Source organism: Vigna angularis, chromosome 6 (genome assembly GCF_016808095.1).
Source record: "Vigna angularis cultivar LongXiaoDou No.4 chromosome 6, ASM1680809v1, whole genome shotgun sequence".
NCBI lineage: Eukaryota > Viridiplantae > Streptophyta > Magnoliopsida > Fabales > Fabaceae > Vigna > Vigna angularis.
Window position 1 is genome coordinate 18,610,611 of NC_068975.1, and position 19,983 is coordinate 18,630,593.

Below are 19,983 nucleotides of genomic sequence, written 5' to 3' on the forward strand. Positions count from 1 at the left end.
CTTTCATGCCTCCACCAGTCCAGGAATATCATAGTCAGCAGTATGATGCTCCTGCTCAAACAACTTCTCAGCCTTCAACTTATGAACCCACATTGCAGGAGTTATTGGAGCAGATGACCATGCAGAATCTCAAGTTCAAGCAAGAGAGCATGAAGATCCAGCAGGAAACTCAAGCTGCCATGCAGAATTTGAGTAATCAGATTGGGCAGATGGCCACTCTTGCACTTGAGGAAAATGCTGATGATTTTGAGGACCAGGCAAGAATAAGCAATAATCCTGAACCAGGTAGACCACCTTCATCTTCCCACACTATAGAAATCTTCAAGGAAGAGGAGGTAAGCATACCACAATTTGATTATTATGTTGATTGTGATGATGATCGGTATGCTAATGACTATATTGTTGCTGAGTCTGATTTTAATTTTTCCTCTGTGCATGATGAGAACCGCTTTTTACTATCACATTCGAATGTTTATTCTTCATGCACTGAACATGAATCTGAGTCTATGATTAATATTGCATGTAATTTAGAAATTGATTCATGTTATGAGGATTTATCTAAGGTTCAGCCTATTACACTAGGATTGGGTGTTATACCTCTGCATGACATTTCTGCGAAACCATTTTGCACTAACCATATTGCAGGAGGTACATATAAATTTGATCAGCATGCACCCACAGTGGGAAACAAAGGTGCTGACACTGATAGTTTGAAGATCAACAGGCACCTGCTGAATCCGCTCAGTAACAATATTTGTGGTTTAGATCCGGCGGTGGAAGGTAGATCAGAATTTTAGGAGGAGCTAGGAAGACACCCACGTCTGGAAGAGGCTCTCGCCTCATTTCTCTTCCAGTAGCTCGTTTACTTTTTATTTTTGTTGCACTTTTTATTTTTCAGATTGTAGAATTTTATTTGTGTAGTGTCACTTGGATCAGCTGGGAGAGTGAAGATATTGGATGTGCTGGAAGCTCCTTCTCCCCTTGCAAGCTGCTGCTCCATTGGCCGTGATGAACGTCCAAGCTTCCTGGACTGGACATTGGCAGCTACTAGACCGAGGATGGCAGCAAACTTCAAGCTCCAGCTCCGGCCTACAGAGGAGCTCACGGTTCAGGATGATAGCAGCTCCATACGTTTCAGCAGCTTGGGAAACACAGCAAGCAGACTTTCCAACAACACATGCGTAAGTGGAGCTGAGTTTTGGTGAGCATGGTAAGCAAAGCAAAAGGAAACAAAGAAAAAAAAATAATAAAGATGTGGGGCTGCTATGATGACATGGAAACCAATTGGAAAGGGATGCCAAAATTCTGAAACATCACGTGAAGGTGGAAAAGCATGCAGAATAAATTGGTGTATGATGACATGGAAGCATCCCATAAGCACATTTTAACGTGTCCCACACACTCACAAGGCAGCCACCTTGGTGCAGTTTTCACGTGGGCATAATGCAAAAAAACAAAAGAAGAATTCTCTCCAGCTAGCTGTCACGGTATGACTTGGAAGAAACTGCAGAGCACGTTATTCTTTATTCTAAAATATGGGAGACCACAAGCACTCACTAGACAGCAGCACATGTCTGAGTGGAATGTTTACAGAAAATAACGTGATGGATAATGGAGAGAAGAGAGATGGTCCACGGTGATTAAGGGAGGAATGATGTGTGATATTTTAAATTGAAAATATAAAGAAGTGGCTGACACACGGCTCCACACAGATATTTCTTCATCCATATTCAAATTTTTGAAAAAGAAACCTGACACAAGCACATCACATATGTAGGAAAACAGGCGCTGATGTAATTTAGAGCAGCTGCCATATTGTATTATATTCACTTTTGTTTGGTGTGCAGACAGCAGTAAAGGCACCAAGAAAAATGACAAAGAGGTGTGGGCAGCACTAGAGTATGGAGAGAACGTGATGGGCAGCTGCCCCCCCACATTGTCCATCACTTGTGAACACACAGATTCTTCATTTTGAATAAACATCCAAGAACTCATGGGCATCCTTTATTCACATTATCAGCAACCAAAGGTGAGCTGCTACACTTGAGAGGCAAGCATTCCAGCAAACATCACAAGACCAGAGAAGAAGGAAAAGCCGTGAAGCAACAGCACATGAAGACCCACGGCCTTGGCCCACATAGAAGGTGAAATTGTTTGTCCATCTTTGAGTAAAGTCAGCAAAGGCCATGAAGCAGCAACACGGAGTTGGACCAGAAAAGAGGTGAGCTCTTGAACAACAATTCTTTGATGGGAAGTGGGAACCACACATTGAAGTCACGGATTCTTTGAAGCAGCTCACGGACATCCATTCTTCACGAGCTCCACACTGTCCAGAAGCAATCATACATGGAGTACGTGATGACAAAATTTCAATCATCTTTTGGAAGTGAAGTGGTGGAACCAGAAGGGAGGGACCTTACATTTTGTTTTGGACCGTCACAGGCACACAGATACGGCTCTTACCACAATAAAAGGAGAGCTTTGGACAGAAGAAACGGCAGTAGTAGTAGGAGTAGGAGTAGGAGTAGGGGTAGTAGACAGATTCCAGTAGACAGTAGGAGTAGTGTAGTCTGGCTTTCAATTTTTCCCCCTTCCCCTTGGGAAGGTTTGGGGTTATTTTCGTTTTCCAGTACTGAGTGTTCTTTGATGATGAATGTAATTTCTGTTTCCCTGTAACGAATCAGTTTAACTTCCAGTTTCATTTCAATTTCCGCACTAAAAATTCCAGGTCTGTTCTAATGCTTCCATTTAATTTCTGCCCAATTTTAATCTCTGCTGTGTTACATTTTCTGCCAATTAATTTCATCTGCGATTTTAAGTTTCTACTGTTGATTTACTCTGTTGTTCAATATTTCAATTTCAATCATGAATTTTAATTTTCGTTTTTACCTTTCTGCTGTAAAAATTATTACGTTTTTGCAAATGTTATCTGAATTTAAGTTTTGTGCAAGTTTCATATTCCATCATGATTTTCTTTTCAGTTTTATTTCACTGGGTTTATTTACGTTTTTACCTTTTTGTGATTTTACTGTTTGCACGTTTTTACTGCCTTGTATATTTATCGTTTCTGCAATTTATTTCACTGCTTGGTTTTTACTGTCTGAATTGTATTTTAATGTTTTTACATTTACTGATTTAATTTTATTTTTACTTTTACAGTCTGTTGATTTTATTTCCTTCAGCTTTTTAATTCGGTTAATGGTTTTTACGTTTGAATCTATATTTAATTTAATTTTCTGCAAACACCAACCTTTAAACCCCCCCACTTCGTGTTAAGATTTAAAACTGAACCACAATACAATTGATCCTTGAGAGACGACCTAGGAGTCAAATCCTAGTTATACAACGGCGCCATTTTGTTGCGCGGGTCGCACCGCTCACAAAAGTTGATTGCAGATATTAATGCAGTACAGTATAACTAGGATTTGACTCCTAGGTCGTCTCTCAAGGATCAATTTTACTGTGGTTCAGTTTTAGATCTTAATACGAAGTAGGGGGGTTTAATTGTTTTTTTTTTGTCTGCAGAAAATTTAAATTTAAATTAAAATCAAAATTTAAAAACAGTTTTCAGAAATTAAAAGCTGAAATAAAATCAACATACTGTAAAAACGAAATTTAAAATGGTGTGCAGAAAACATAAATATAGTAAATCCTGAAAAATACAAAATACAGTAAAAACTAAAAGCAATAAATTCCGAAAATGGTAAAAACGAAATTTGACTTTTGTAAACATTACAGGAAAACGAAAATCACTGGGCAGTAAAAAATAAACAGAGAAACTTAAATTGCAGTTGAAAATGTAAATTGGAAATGAAAACTGACAGGATCAAACTTCAAAATAGGAAACATCTTGATCCTGTCAGTTTTCATTTCCAATTTACATTTTCAACTGCAATTTAAGTTTCTCTGTTTATTTTTTACTGCCCAGTGATTTTCGTTTTCCTGTAATGTTTACAAAAGTCAAATTTCGTTTTTACCATTTTCGGAATTTATTGCTTTTAGTTTTTACTGTATTTTGTATTTTTCAGGATTTACTATATTTATGTTTTCTGCACACCATTTTAAATTTCGTTTTTACAGTATGTTGATTTTATTCCAGTTTTTAATTTCTGAAAACTGTTTTTAAATTTTGATTTTAATTTAAATTTAAATTTTCTGCAAACAAAAAAAAAACAATTAAACCCCCCTACTTCGTATTAAGATCTAAAACTGAACCACAGTAAAATTGATCCTTGAGAGACGACCTAGGAGTCCAATCCTAGTTATACTGTACTGCATTAATATCTGCAATCAACTTTTGTGAGCGGTGCGACCCGCGCAACAGTCTCCAAACAACCGAGGCATATAAGTTCGTCATAACTACAAAAATACCACCACATTTTAATATGGGTCGGTTTTTACAAAATCGAAACGTATGGTACGAGTTAAGAAATTTTTTTTACTAATGTAAGTAGTTTTGGAAAATATTGAAGTTTACTTTCATTTTGAATTATTGATTTTTGGTTATGAGAAATTTAGTAAATTTACACAGTCCATTGTAATCCAACTCTATTATTGACAATTCTTTTCAGAATACAAGAAACGGAGAGCAAATTATAGTAATTATAGACAAATAATTATGTGATTAGTTTTGAAGAAAAGAATATACGTGCGGGTTAACATGATTTCTTTGTCAGAGAAATTTAAGGGTAAAAATTAATGTTTATTTTGGTTGATTTCAAGTGTTTTGGAATACAACTGTTTTAGTGTTATGGTATCAGAGGAGTTCCCAATAACAATAAATTTGAGTGATTTTTCACTGTTAATCTGTATTAATTGGTAAAAATACACCAGATTTTTTGTTTTTGGCAAGCCAATCATTAAGGGAGAAGTTCCCAGAAAGTATTTAATGTACTCATATAAGATTGAATATATGCTGTGATTATAACCTATTGAATGATGAACATAAAGATCTCTCCTTTTATACCTATTCAATGCAGTGTGTACATATATTCAGGCGCGGGATGTTTTTGTTTTGTTTGATTATTGTTTTATGGGAAGATATAAGTATATAACTAAAGCATTTTATAGTTTATTTTTTCAGTTATTTGATCCTTTTGATTAAGGTGGCTCATATTTTCTTGTAATTGGAGCTATATTAACACAAGAATAAGTAGTCTGAGTTGGCTCATTATTATATTATCTTACATATGTGAATATCAAATTTCATCAGTCCACTGCCTCATAGGTCGTAAACAATAAAACTTAGTTTAAAATTAACGTAAACCGTTTTTACAAAAACGTACGTAACTTTTAAGAAAAAAAAAAGTAAAATCACTCTAAACAAATCTAACACCAAAATAGGTATTAAATGTTTTTAATATTTTCTCCGAGACATACATATGGGGATTTCATCTTCCTTTTCTTACACTTTCTTTTATATTTCTCCTTACAAAAAGATATAATATAAACAACTAAGAGTCAATTTTAATTTTATTATAAAGAAACTCTAAAAATTTAAAAAAATTGTAATTTTATGAATCCAGTACTTTTCATTTGCTATTCTTACAAAAACAACTTTTTATTCTCTAGAAATAGTTTTTTACATAAGAAACAAATGTTAAATTATTAAGAAAATAAGAGTCTTAAAGCACTCCAATAAAAGAAGTTTTGAAAAATCATAAAGGAATTTTTGTTAGACATTCTATAAATACTATTTCATTTTAAAGAACTGGTGCTTCTAACATCATTTTACCTTTTAAATATTTTAAAGAAGATAAACTGAAATCGTGTTTCTAATAATTGATTTCAATGTTTTAAAATAAAAAAAAAAAAGAAAACGAGTGAAATTTTGTATGGCTTTGTCCTTGGTATTAAACTGAAATCGTGGGTAGTTTGTTATTGGAAGGTTTTTTTTTTTTAAGATTTATAATGAGGGAAAGGGGACTTTTACCTGCATTCCTACAATTTTCTTCACGCACTCCCTCAACTTTTAAAATAATCAAGTGACTTTTAGATTACATGTTTTAGAAGCTTTTTGGAACAAACTTTTTATAATTTCCAGAACAAAATTTCTAAAATAAATTTTTTGGATAAAAATTTTCAGAATAAAATTTTTAGAACACACGAAGAAACAAGTTTTTCTGAATGAAATTTTCATAGCAAATTTTTTGAAATGCATATAATCCCTATTGGAGTGAGTTGTCCATAGCCTCTCTACATGATATGCGTTTGGGAAAAAGCTTTCTAGAACACATGAAATAGGCTACAAAAAACCTTTCTGGAAAGTTTTTTTTCACATTCTTTTTATCTTCTTCTTCCCTAGACTGTTCTTCCCGTCTTCTTCTTCCTCTACATCAACGGCAGTGGTGGTGTGGTGAAGGGTTTTGAGTCTTTTTCCTATTATTATAGGGGCACAATCAGTAATTATGGGGTGCAAGAAGCAATAGATTGAAATGGGTAGGTTAGGTTTCATTGTCTTTCTTGAGGATAAATGGGGATAAACATATGAATTAAGGAAAGGAAACATCTTAGAATATGTATCAATCTTAGAATATCTAAATTAATTTATATATATAAATTGTAGTTTAATTTGATTTCATCTACAAAAGGTAATCACAACAAACCACAAAAAACATATTACAGTTAAATTTTGACATGCTTTAAATACAGTTCAAGAGCCATGAAATTGTGAACTTGAGATTCAAGAGCCTGAAGTTGTGATTAATGGTGCCATGGAGTTCTGCATTTGCTCTTCAAGTCATACCATCTAATCGTGTGGAAGAAATTTAGAAAGAAAGTGGCTATGCTTTCTTGGTGTAAAACAATTTTAAGTAGTTTTACATTATCATACAAGAAGAAACTAACCCAAGTCAACAGAGACTTTGATTCATTTGACACTGTTGAAGATTTTGCACTGAAAAAAGTTATATATCGTTATCATGTATAAGATACAAATTATTCCTCTGGCTTGTCATCTATGAAAAAGTTTTTGGTTCACTTTCAGAAGATTAGGAAACTTTGCTGACATTGACTCTCATGAAACAGCCAATAATGTTCATGGTAGTGTTACAACAAATAGAATGAATAAATCAGGTAAGATACATTCGTTTTGTGAAAAGCTTTGGCAACTTGGAGAATTAGAATGTCTGGGAATAAAAGAGAACTGAAAAGAGGAAACTATTAGGCGATTTTTTTACAATGAAAAATCTAGGGTAAGGAACTACAATTCATTTGTATCTTCTTGTATTCATCTTATAATAGGTAAAATCGGTTGGATGATCATAAATTGGAACAAAAACAGAATTTCTAGGATTACACAAAAAGAATAGTGGCATTTGATCCAAGTAGGATCTATGCCAGACAAAATACTTGAACTTTGATCTGATTCCTTTTTATCTAATGCTAATAATACTAACAACCGGTAAGTTAGTAATGATCCTGATATATTGCTCCAAATTCTGCTCTCCAAGCCTGATCATCGTATGTATAGGAGGAGGCTGCATTGTGTGCCACATCAGAATCCTCTTTATACAGTGGTTGCAGTGCAGACTCAGGTAATTTGCTCTCTGTAATGTACTGCTTCATGGTATTAATCTCTGTCTTGTGTTTTCTTTTCAGCTTTTCAATTTGCATCTTCAAATTTTCGTTGTCTTGTTGCACATTTGCAAAGTTCTCCTGTATAACATAAGAAATATATAGTATTCAAGAAATGAATTAAAAATGTTAAGACAGAACATATGCTGAATCTTCACAACAACTAGTATAATTATTTAATCCATCTTGAGAACATTCAACTAGTATAGATTGACAGAAATGCAATTCCTTTTCTCTTTCCTTGTTAATCCTGTACCTTTCTTTTTTCCTGTTTATTAAGTAATTAGTGAGCAAAAAACAAAACGCTTAAAATATGATGCGTTGATTCTGGAACCCTTAATGAGATAGAATTGTACCTCTGCAAAAGCTGCTGCATGTTCAGCTTCTCTTAGCCTAACAAGTAGCTCTCCAGCAGCCTGAACGGCTTCAGCAGTATCTCGAAGCTGAGTCTTCAAGTTCTGGTTCTCCTTTTTCAATAATTTTGATTCCCTTTCTCTTTCCACCCTCAATGCTGAAAGCTCAGCGGAAAGAGACTTGGCAAAGCGGGCGTGACCTTTTTTCGAGGCTTTCGCTGCTGCCTTCTTCACTTCTGCTATCCCTTCCATTATGGCGTCGTGTTTCATAACCAAATCATCGTATTTTTCTTGTAGATCGGCATAGTGTTCCACCATTCTAGCATGTCCCATAACTGCTCTCTTTAGGGCATCATCTATCTCTGCTGTGCACTTCTTCTCTGACGCCAGTTCCATCTCCAACCTCTCAGTACGTTGGCGATATGACTCAAGATCAGCTCTAAGTTCATCAGTAAGACAAATCCACTCACTTTCCATTTCTGTCCATCTCTGTCTTTCATTCTCTAGCTCTTCGTTGCCATTATCATAAGAAAATACCCCGCTCTTTTGCAGTTGTATGGATCTTGACATCAATGAAGACCTTAGTTTGTCAGTAGATTTTTTTACTGGTGCATCGCTACATGATTGCAGCTTGCTCCTTAGATTCTGAATTTCCTTAAGAAGTGATTCCTTCTCAGTTGAATCAAAAGAGACGTCCTTTTGGGCTAACTCTTCCTGAACTTCTTTAATTTCACATTTTTCCTCTATAATGCATGGCAAATGACCATTTGAGGAAAATTCCCTTAGATGCTGCAAATGATATCAACCAAAACAAATGAAAACTAATAACTCTCAACGGGATAGACTTTATAATTATGAACTATAAATTATAAATTAGATACTACATTCAACTGACCTTTTCTTCATCTTTCATCGAGTTACACATAGTAATGGAGTTTAGTTCTCTCTCTCCTTTCAATTTCTCCACCTGGTAAGAGACATCGCCATTAAATGTAAAATCAAAACCACAGTTCACAAAGGAAAATAGGAGTATTAATACCAGCTGATTTAGTTGCTCAATTCTAGCTGCTTGCTCCTTACAAACATTCTCGAGCTCCTTCTCTTTCATGATGTTTTTACCATTACATTCTCCAAATGCGAGCTAAATTGTCAAAAAATGGATAAATGAGGTGAAGACATAGAAATAAGTATTTAGAAAGATACTTGATAAAATTAAGACAAAAAACATACTTGGACCAAACTGGAATCCTGACTAGATATTTTGGTCCGGCAAGATGCACAAAGGAAAGAAGCTACTTCATCACTGGAAGCTTTCTGTGGTATTGTTTGGTCACAAGATTCAGCCTTGTCAATGTCTAGGCAAGGTGTCAAAGTTAAGTGCTCAAAGGAGAAGGACGATGAAGATTTGTTCAATGCTGAATTATGCTGATGATAGTCAATAATCTGTAGCCCCTTCTGAAGGCTTGCTGCCAAGGACTCAACCTTGCTAGACTGTACTGAGGATTGCAAGTGCTCACCCTGTACTGAGGATTGCACGTGCTCGCCCTGTTTAAAAGGTTTGTCTAACATATTGTTGTTGAAAGTTGAACTCTCTGCCACATTGTTCCAACTTCCAAGATAGCTTGAAGAAATAGCCAAACTTTTCCTTTGAGTTTTGCTGAACTTTGGAGATTCGGACAACTGTGGTCCAGCAAGTACTGGAAATTGATTACATGAATTGACTGAAATGCTCAGTGTTTTTCCGCAGCATACCTCATCCTTTTCAATTTCATCAACGCTCGTGGTGTCTGCATCACAATTTTCATTGACATACATATCCTTTGGATTTCCTTCAGATGAGTTATCCAATTCATCAATATGCTGGCGTAATTGCTGTATGTCATCCTTGCTGACATTTACGCGCTCACCAGTATCACGATCTATGTTGGATAGGAGAAGAGAGCGGTTTAAGCTGACTCTCATCTGATTCAAGCTTTCCCGTGCATTTGGTCCTTGGAAGTATCCTTCTTTACTCCCAGCTGAGCTGTAAACATCGTACTTTGCTCTAATAAGTTCTTCCTGAACATAACACATTGTAATTCAAAGATTTTCATTAGTTTGATCTTTTAGTAACAACTACCTAAATGAGTACAGAAATATACCTTTAAGTGTCTGATATTATTGCTCAAATCAACATCAGCCTCCTTTATTACATTGATAACTGGCTCATTTGTGATGGATCTTGCTTGCTCACCAAATCTGAGTGTGCGCAGGGTTTTATCATTACTCCTACAATCAACAAGTGCAATCTTTATTTCTAGAACTCAAAAATACCGTCGCACTACACTCTATACATGAACAAATTATGGTCTTCAATCCAGGTTAATACTTTTTATTAGGGGAGATGGAACATATTACTGAGAGTTTGGCATTTCCACCAAGTGATTCTTGTAGTAATCGAGTTAAGCAGGAGTCGCTGTGTGGAATGTCTCCATTTTTTCCAGACTGAGATTTCTTGCTCAGAGCATCCACTAAATGCCTACAACAAAGAAATATAACAGTGGTTACAAATAGAAAGCAATCATAGTCATTAAATAGCAATAAAAGCAAAGTGTTATTTTTCCGTTTCGAATCAGACTACAGAAATTATGATAAGAAAACTAAGGTCTGCGTGGGAGAGAACTTGATAAGAGAACTTGTTAACTTATCTTATGACATGAGCCTTTTTCCAAGTATTAGGAAAAACTTATGAAAATAGCTTATGACATGTCCATAATTTATTTTCACCTTAGTTCAATTATAAGATATCTCCGTAAGTTATCTTCGCCCTATTTCAATTATAACGTCTCCAAATAGGTTACAAAACAACCTACAACTTATATTAAACTTGTTTAACCCTGTTTTCTTTTTCATTATAAAGAAAAAACTTATACATAAGCACTTGCATGATAAGCTCTTCTTCAAAAAAAGTACTTAATTAAGTTATTAACCCAAATACACCCTAAGAAGTAATTTTGTTACGGGATCTTACTCGAGCTGAGATAATGATTTCTGGACATGTTTGTTTTCCCTTGTACATTGGCTACCTAAATCACCAACTTCATCGCTGTCCAGTCCAGCAAGATCAATAAGGCTGATTCTGCTAACTTTTGAGCTACTGAATAAGCCCTCTGTGGTTCCCTGTAACATCATTTTATAAAAATCATAATCGACAAAAAATAATGAAGAAAATTAACAATGGAAGCCTGCCTTGAACCTTAGTCATAACCGTACACAATTGATGGTAATGTTAGGTAGAATTACAAAATTTCACAGTACCTTGCAAAAAGATTCAATAACAAATGTGAAAATTATGTGTGATCCAGAGCTATTAGAATTTAAATTCGTTGCTCCCTTTTTCCTCCTTGAAAGGCCCTGCAGCATACATAAAAGAATGAACTTAACCGATAAAGATTAAAAAAGGACCGCTGCCATTAATGACCAAATGCACACAATACTTAGAGCAAAAGTATCAGCTAACAAAAACAAAGCTTTCAGCAATGTAAACCTTCATGATTCCCTACCTTAATCAAAATTTCTGCCACATCATCATAGTTAGTGACGTATTCCTCAATCAGATTTTCAATATAAGGAGAATTTCTTGAATCATCCTTCATCTGCAATAATTTTGACCAAGGTAGCAAGTATGTAACAACTAGAAACAGAAGAAACGAGAAGCGATACATTCATAAAAACTTGTACCAAAATGACGGAAGGAGCCTACCTCAAGGTTCTGCTGGATAGGATTGAGTAAATTGCCAATTTGTTCGTTGTATATCTGTTTTAAAACACAGCCAAATAAAAGGAAGGAACACATTACCAACATTAAGCGACCAACTCATTGCTGTTTTGGGAAGCTTTATAGAGGAAACTAAAGTTCTGATTTACCTCAAGAAATGAACAACGACATTGATAATTGAACTGCTGCTCACCAGAAATAAGCTTCTCCTAATATTGTAAGCCAGACTCAATTATTCTAAATTTAAAAGAAGAAACATACATATATATATATATATACATATATATATATACACACACACACACACACACATATATATATATATATATATATATATATATATATATATACATATATATATGCAAAAAATTAGTAATTTAAGTAGAAGATAGAGCATACTCTCTCTAGCTCAGAAAGTAACATTCTGAAGATCCGAGGAACAATTCCCAATTGACTAGAACACGAGGACTCATCAACCATGGCACTTGGAGGACCCCACATTGTGTAAGTCTTTCCACTCCCAGACTAGTAAAGAAGTACAACACAAGTGAGAAGGGAAAAATAATCCTCAATATTCCATCCAAAAATGACACTCGTTTTGTCACTAAGAAAGTTAAAAAACATAGCAAGCAACCAAATGTACCTGGCCAAATGACAGAATAGTAGTGTTGTAACCAGCTAAGGCATTTCGAACCAAGGGAACACCCACTGACTGAAAAACATCTTCCTGAACATACAACAGCTCATAAATCAAATTCAAGATTGATCTCCTCTTAAAAGCAAACCAGGCAGCAAGAACATGAATAAAGAAAGGCCAAGTCTCCATTCCCTCATAATTACACCAAAGTGCTGTAATTTCGAATTACTTTCTTTTCTTACATCAAGAGATACTTTAAGATTTAAAACAAGAATCCCAATCACACAATTAAGTGAAGTTCCTACCTGATTGGAGCTGGCATCAAAAACTTCATCAAACATGAACTTTATGTCCCCAATACACAGGGTATCAGAAGAAACCTTCTTAATTTCCCAATCCCCCTCTTTTCCATTGATATTTTCAGGCTTAATTCTCACCACAACCTGTTCCAAAATAAGCAAAAAATAATAATTTTTTTACACACTGGTTTCCGAGGCTAAAGATTACATCTTGAAAGTTGAAATGTGACCCAAAAGGAAGCTAATTTTTGAACTTGCCTTCACATGTGAGTTGCTGTGGGAAAATGGGTCGTGGGGCTTCAATTGTTGATGGTGATTGAGGGAAATGTTTGGATGGGTAGGGGGAGTGTTTTCAACGTCGGAATTCAGGAATTTATGGTTTGTAAAGAAAGAAGAAGTGGGTTTGCGATTGGAAGAAGAGATTGATCTGAGAAAATTAGAAGAAATGGTTCCCAAAAACCCACTAGAATCTGTGTTGTTGGTCTTTTGCCTCATTTTCTTTTTTTCGAGAATGAAAAATTCACAAGAGAGGGAGAGAGAGAGTTTAGATTCAAATGTTGGATGGAGAGGAAGATGAAGAGTGTTTGAATTGGAATTACTCAAAGAGGAAAGAAAGATGACCGTTATGAATGTTACATTTGAAATTCCTAAATTGCCCTTTTTGGTTTATGGAGAAATGATTGCTTTTAAATAAAAAAGGTAAGGTTAAATATATAATTTACATTACTAATCTAATATTTTTCAGACAGTACTATTATTTATTCTCTTTATATTTTTGCTAATGACAAACACATCCACTTATATTGTTTAGTTTTGTAATAATTTAAATTATGCATAATCTCATTTTAAATTAGTTTAACCGTTCAAAAAATTATTAAGAATACATTAAATTAAATTTATACATATTTTTGTCTGAAAATAACTGACATTCATTCTTACTTTTAATATACTTTGAATATTCATCTCCACTTTGAAAATGCATGCTTTTAAATCAAATTACAAAACACTATTTGAAGGTGTTACATGAAAGATCGAAAATAATAATAATGTCTCATTTATATTAAATAACTAGAAATATATAAGAATGTGGGAAATATAAAGAGAAAGTTAGATCAATGTCTAAATTAAGTGATTATTAGTTTTATCAACAAATAAATTAATCATGTTACTCGTACTTTATGTTAGTCACATTTTTTTATTTCATTTCATTATGCCTTGATGTTCTTATTTTGAATTAAATATGAGATAAGCTATTTGTAATAGAAAAACTAAACTAACACAGTAATCATTTGTTTTGTTGGCTCCAACTTGTTTCTTTTGTCAACAACTTCAAATTGAGTTTTTAAATTCATAAAAAAATAAAAAAATATAGTAAATTACTATTTACATGATCATTTAATCATAAATCAATATGTAGAATATATTTATTTATTAATGTTACAATAATTAAAATTTTATAAACTAAATCTATTTAAAAGGAACGGTCCTCCAAGAGAGTGACACAACGAGGATAAAATGGTCCATTCGGAAATTATATTCAAAATAAGTAGTCGTTGAGGGCGGTGGGAGAGAATGACTTGACTTTCCTTTCCGAAATCAATTATTACTTATTCATAACCAATATAATTATTTTATTATAACAGTAAAGTAATAATAATAACGACAAGAATTTATTAATGTATTAAAAATGAAGTGAAAAATTATTATTTATAAATATTATTGTGACAAAGCATAAAATTTGTTAAAAGTAATTATAAGGTTAATTAAGTTTTATATTATTGTTTAGTTGATGTATAACAAAAAAAATTGTTTTATATAATTGTTAAGCTCTTATTATTGTTTAATAAAAATAATTTCAATTTGTTTAGTTGTAGTGACATTATTTTATAATTTTAAGTTTTTATAATTTAATTATTACTTAAGTGACAACTTTCATTACCAATTTCTAACAATTATAATTTTTTTAGTTTTGTTTACAATTCACAAGCAGTAAACTCTTAACCTCAACCGTAATTTCTTTGTTGAAAAAATTTTACTCACTTCTCTGTCAAGAGAAAGCAATAAGAAAGTTTTTAAAAAGGTCATAGTGTTTCTTTGTGAGATCCGTCCTTTATCTTATCTTATATATTATATTATGAAGAGATTTGTGAGTGAGTTTAATCATTTCACAAAACTTCCCTTAGGTTACTTATCACGTCCAACACTGGTTTTTTTGTTCCCTGTCTTTGATTTTGCTTCACTAGATTACAATTTAGTTTTCTTTCTTGCACAAAAATTTTAAACATTTTTATAACAAATATATTAAAAAAATTTATTTATTATAATAATAATCTACTATTTCAAATAATTTTTACCAAAAAAAATATATTACTCATAAGTATCATTTTATATTACTTTTACTGTTAAAGGTAATTTAGTAATTTCATTTTCTATTCATTAAAACATTTTTAATCTATTACATCAATCAAATTTCTCACAAACTTTACTTCCAAATCTACTCTCAATCACCTCTAAATCCCTTAAAAAAAATAACACACACCTTACTCTCAAATCTCCTCAAATTCATTCACTTCCTCTCTTTCAAATCCTCTCCTTCAAGTGAACACACTCTTAAATTTTGGAATGGTTTCAAGGATGGGAGTAAGAAGTCTAAATAAGAGAAACAAAGTGGTATCGTCTGGTGCACTAGTTTTGTCTACAATAGTTCTATCATAAGGAACAGATTTACAATAGTTCAAGTAAGATTTTGTGAATGTGTTTAGAGTCGAACTAGAAATATTTTAATTTCTCATGTGGAGTCATGTATTCCTACATTAAACATGTTATAGGAGAGAGGTTGATGAATTGGAGTTGAGTGAGAAGTTCGCAAAAATGTCATTGAAAGAAACGATATCTAAAAGGTCTAAAAAATGTAAAGAAAGAAAGAAGTGGTGAGAGATTCACTAGTACAGTAAGAGAAAATGGCACCGGTTACTTTTGCTTATAGGCATCGGTTCTAACACCGAGGCATATACAGACAAGGTAAAAAATGGTAGGTTTTATGCCTCGATTATGAACTGAGTTAAAAAGAATAGGATTATGCCTCGGTTTTTAGGTAACTGAGGCAGTAACTTGTTTTTTTTTAATTTTTTCAATCTCAGCCATCCTCAGCTCCTAAACGGTTCTACCTTCAAGCTTTCCTTCCTAATCTCTGAAGCTTCATCGCACAACACACAGAGAAGCTTCCTACATACACCACAAAGCAATACACAACACATAGAGAAACTTCATTGCACCTTCTTCATTGCACAATATACAACATCATCAACAAAAGAGAAGCTTCGGAGGCCGTCGGGGGACCACTGAAGGTCGTTTCACGGAGAGGACTTTGAACTCCTTCAAAACAAAGTCGTTTCGCGTGCCCCAGATCCTGACGGTACTGGAGGCATCGGCGGAGGTGACCCACTCGCCGTTGGGGGAGAAACGCGCGATGGTGGCCGAGGCGGAGGCGATCCACTCGCTGTTGGGGGAGAAACGCGTCGTTGGGGGAGAAACGCGTCGTTGGGGGAGAAACGCGTGACGGTGGCCGAATCTAGCGTGTTCCCCGTAGGTAGAGACGTGAAGGGGATTCTCGACGCTCAGAATCCCGCGGCCGCATTCCAAAGATCAGAATCTCGCGAGATTGAACAACGACTCAATTTAGGGTTCATGGAATTTGGGATTTTTTGATTTCTGGGTTTGTGGGTGATGAAGATGAAGGTTGCAAGGCTAACGCCGAAGCTTCGTGAAGATGGGCATGGAAGATAGCACCGACGCGATTCAGGTGAGGACGCGATTCTGGTGGCGCGATTCTGGTGAGGATGCGATTCTAGGTGGCTGACGGCAAGGTGGTTGACGACAAGGTAGATAGGGTTTCGCTCAGTGGTGGTGGAGGTCGCAGGGGAAGAAGATCACTCTAGGGGAAGGGGAAGAAGAAAAATGTGCATAGTTTTTCTAAGGTGTGTAATTTGAAAAGAGTTACTAACTCGGTTCATCTGCTAACCGGTGCCTAAAGAGCTAAAAAAAATTTCAAATTAACCTATATGCCTCGGTTAGAAGGTAGACCGAAAACATAAATGTTTAATGACACCGATTCGTAAAATAACCAAGGCAGTATAATGTATAGACTCCGGTTCCTACTGATCCGAGACGTATAAGTTCGCATTAATTACAAAATCGCCACCGCGTTTCAATATGCTTCGGTTTTGTGAAAACCGAAGCGTATTAGACACGTTAAAAAACTGTTTTTTTACTAGTGATTTTTTAGATAAAGAAAACTGAGAGAAGGTGAGAATTTATTAATGAGTTGGAAAAAGGAAAAATAATAGTAATTAAAATTAATGATGAAAATTGTAACATAAATAATATTTAAAATTATAAAATAACATGTGAAAACAACCAAATATAGTGAAAAAACAAAATAACAATCACATCACTTAATTAATAAAAGGTTTAATAGGTTCGGAGGTCCCTATATTTGCGGGTTCGTTTCAATTGGGTCCTCTAATTTTGGAAGTGATCAATTGGGTCCCTAATTTTGGTCAATTTGATTCAATAATAGCATTTTCGTTAAATATAGATGGCATCCAGGTGGCACCGTTTGAGCTGTATAGATGAATTTTTAACATTTTTAATTGTTAAATATATTAATAAATGAAAATATAATTAGAAATTATTAAAGGACCCACTTGAAACGAACCCGCAAATATAAGGACTTCCGAACCTATTAAACCTTAATAAAATAATGAAATAACAAGAACTAAATTTGAAAAGTATAAAATTTTTATTATGAACTTAAAACTTATTTAAACATTTTTATAATTTAAAATATTTTTCCCAAAAGATTTTTTCTTTTGAAAGTCTAAATATTTAGGGACTCTTCCTTAGAATGTTTTAAAAGTTGGTTTCTTTATTTTCTTCTTGTTATTATGATAAATTTCAGTCAATAGTATAGATAACCGAAATTACAATCAATTTTTCTAAATAAAAAACGTTAGTTATCATTTAGAAGAGATATAGTTTTGACATTCTACATAGACTTAACGGATAGTTTTGACATTCTACATTAACTACATCACCTTAAAAGCCGAAATTGTTGGAATATAGTGTATAATTACATTTCTCATCTCTTTTTCTACTTTTATGATGCGAGAAAAAAAAAATATATATATATATATATATATATATATAAAATTGTAATTTTTTTTTTCACTTCAAGAACAGTTATTACTAGGTACTCATCTTTTCAGTCTCTTTTGTCCTCTATCGAATGGTAGAGTATTTGTAAAAGATTTTTCGACCTTCAAGTTAGTGTTTTATATCAGAAATTATAGTCAAAATTAAATTAATGTTGAAGTCAAAATATGATTAAAATAATATTTATAAGTGTTTATTTAATCATGAAACCTCACCTGAATGGGCCTTTATTATGAATCCATTACAAGCTTACTTGTGACGAACTACAACTATTTTTTACTAAGTTACTTAATGTGAGAATGTCTTCGACAAACAGAGTGGGCATCGGCAGGCAGCACCCTGCCCATAGTGAGGAGCGTTTTTATCAGAATATGGAAGTAACTTTTTATAAGACCCAAGAAAAATGTAGTACATAGGGAATAAAGTGGTTTTGAGAATATTGGTTTGTTGGGGATTATAATATGTATAATGATGGATTTTTGATAATCCAAGTGATGTAATGTATGTATCAGGGTTTGTTCATAAGGGTATATGAGGTTTGAATACATGCATGATGTATTGGCTATGTTTTCTTGTGATCTAGGATTGATGTATGTGTGTTTTGAATACTTGAATTCTGTCCATGATGTGTTTTGATTCGGAAATAATTGATTACCACTAGCTATAATCCAATATTTATGCAATGGTATTAAGTTTTGTTTCGGGAATAATCCATTATCTGGGATGATAATCTATTATCTCATCATGCATGATAAATTCTAGTGGTTTATTGTGTGGAACCACTGAGATAATCGATAATCTTAAGTGATAATCGATCATCACGGTGTATTTTGTGAAAATGTGAACGTTTCAGGAATAATCAATTATCACTTATGATAATCGATTATCCAGTGTATTTTTACTAGAAAAGTGTGTCTTGGTGAAGAATGGATGTGGACCAAGCTTGAGGAGTTGTAGAACGTAATGATAATAAGAGAATGAGATTAGTGGTTATGTTTAGGGTCAAGCTTGACTTGGGGTTGAGGTTGGAGCATGAGTGAGTATTGGGGTGTACCTGACTATGTGATTGATGAGCATGAGACTAGAGGATAGGTCTACTTGTTGTACCTAGTACATCCTGGTTCTATCTACGAATAGGTGTTTCCTTTGCCTTGGGTGCATAGGAAGGGTTATTTCGGGTATTGAACATTCCTTGTGTGGAGGTGATGATGTCTTCCTTCCTTGTGTGGTAGGATTACATGTTTCTTAGCTGGATGACTGGACTACTCAAGTGTATTTGTATGGGGAGGCTATAGATTGGGCTCTAGAACCGGCTACAATCGGTGAGGTACGATACATGATGAAACTGACTCTTTCCACTATAAGGTGTTTATGGTACGATAATGCTCATGGTTTGGTCTTGACTGGGACAATCATGATGATGTATATCTATGATGATGATCATGATGTTGGAGATGCTCCAAATGATGCTATGTTAATAGTGGTGTTACTACAATGGTTATTTTAATAGTTAGCATAAGTGCTAATGAGTGGATAGATAAGGGTCTACGTGGAAGATGTTAGTGATGACATCAGGGACCAAGGAATCAAGGATGAATGATTGAAGACCAAGGATCGTGTATTGAGAATTGAGTAAATTACTATGATTGAATTGTTACGTTACAGGATTAAGAATTTTATCATTATTATCATTGGGTATGGGGTGGTTGTTTATGGTTGATATATTTAGTGTGTTATATCTTATTATTATGATTGTTTTAATGGTAGTATTAGAAACAAAAAGCCTTATATCTCAAACCAAGAGGGGAGTGGGGGGTGAATTGGTTTTAACCCTTTTTGAAATCTTTATGAATTCTTGAAACTTAAAATCAATAATCAAAGGAAAATGAATCAATAAAGATAAAGAGAAGGAGAGAAAGATCAAGACACACAATCTATATTGGTTCGGCTATGACAAGCCTACATCTAGTCCTCCTTCAACAACCTTAGTTGAAGTACATCCACTATAATGATTGAGTATACAAGAATACAATGACAACCTTCAATTGCACTCCTCTTCAACACACTAGACTGGTCATAGCATACATAAATATGCTTAAATATTGGGTGACACATACACATGCACTTATATCCCAAATAAGAGAGCTC

General features: G+C 34.0%; 1 protein-coding gene across 1 annotated transcript; it reads right to left on the reverse strand.

Annotated features, from left to right (window-relative positions):
• Positions 1-7,189: 7,189 nt before the first annotated feature.
• LOC108321535 (kinesin-like protein KIN-12F) lies at positions 7,190-13,216 on the reverse strand. Its single transcript, XM_017553306.2, has 16 exons — positions 12,880-13,216; positions 12,628-12,765; positions 12,329-12,412; positions 12,085-12,210; positions 11,835-11,894; positions 11,671-11,724; positions 11,471-11,563; positions 11,226-11,321; positions 10,939-11,087; positions 10,297-10,446; positions 10,070-10,196; positions 9,159-9,986; positions 8,968-9,069; positions 8,824-8,895; positions 7,932-8,717; positions 7,190-7,656 (listed from the first exon to the last, which is right to left on the reverse strand). Exons 1-16 carry the CDS (start codon positions 13,114-13,116, stop codon positions 7,408-7,410), a joined length of 3,351 nt encoding a protein of 1,116 aa, XP_017408795.1. The 5' UTR covers positions 13,117-13,216; the 3' UTR covers positions 7,190-7,407.
• Positions 13,217-19,983: the final 6,767 nt, after the last annotated feature.

Coding starts and splice junctions, on each gene's coding strand:
- LOC108321535 (XM_017553306.2), bottom strand. CDS start 13,116: ATGAGGCAAAAGACCAACAACACAGATTCTAGTGGGTTTTTGGGAACC. Junction 11,725..11,834: donor GTCGTTGTTCATTTCTTGAG/GTAAATCAGAAC, acceptor GTTTTAAAACAG/ATATACAACGAACAAATTGG. Junction 9,070..9,158: donor AGGATTCCAGTTTGGTCCAA/GTATGTTTTTTG, acceptor TTGACAATTTAG/CTCGCATTTGGAGAATGTAA.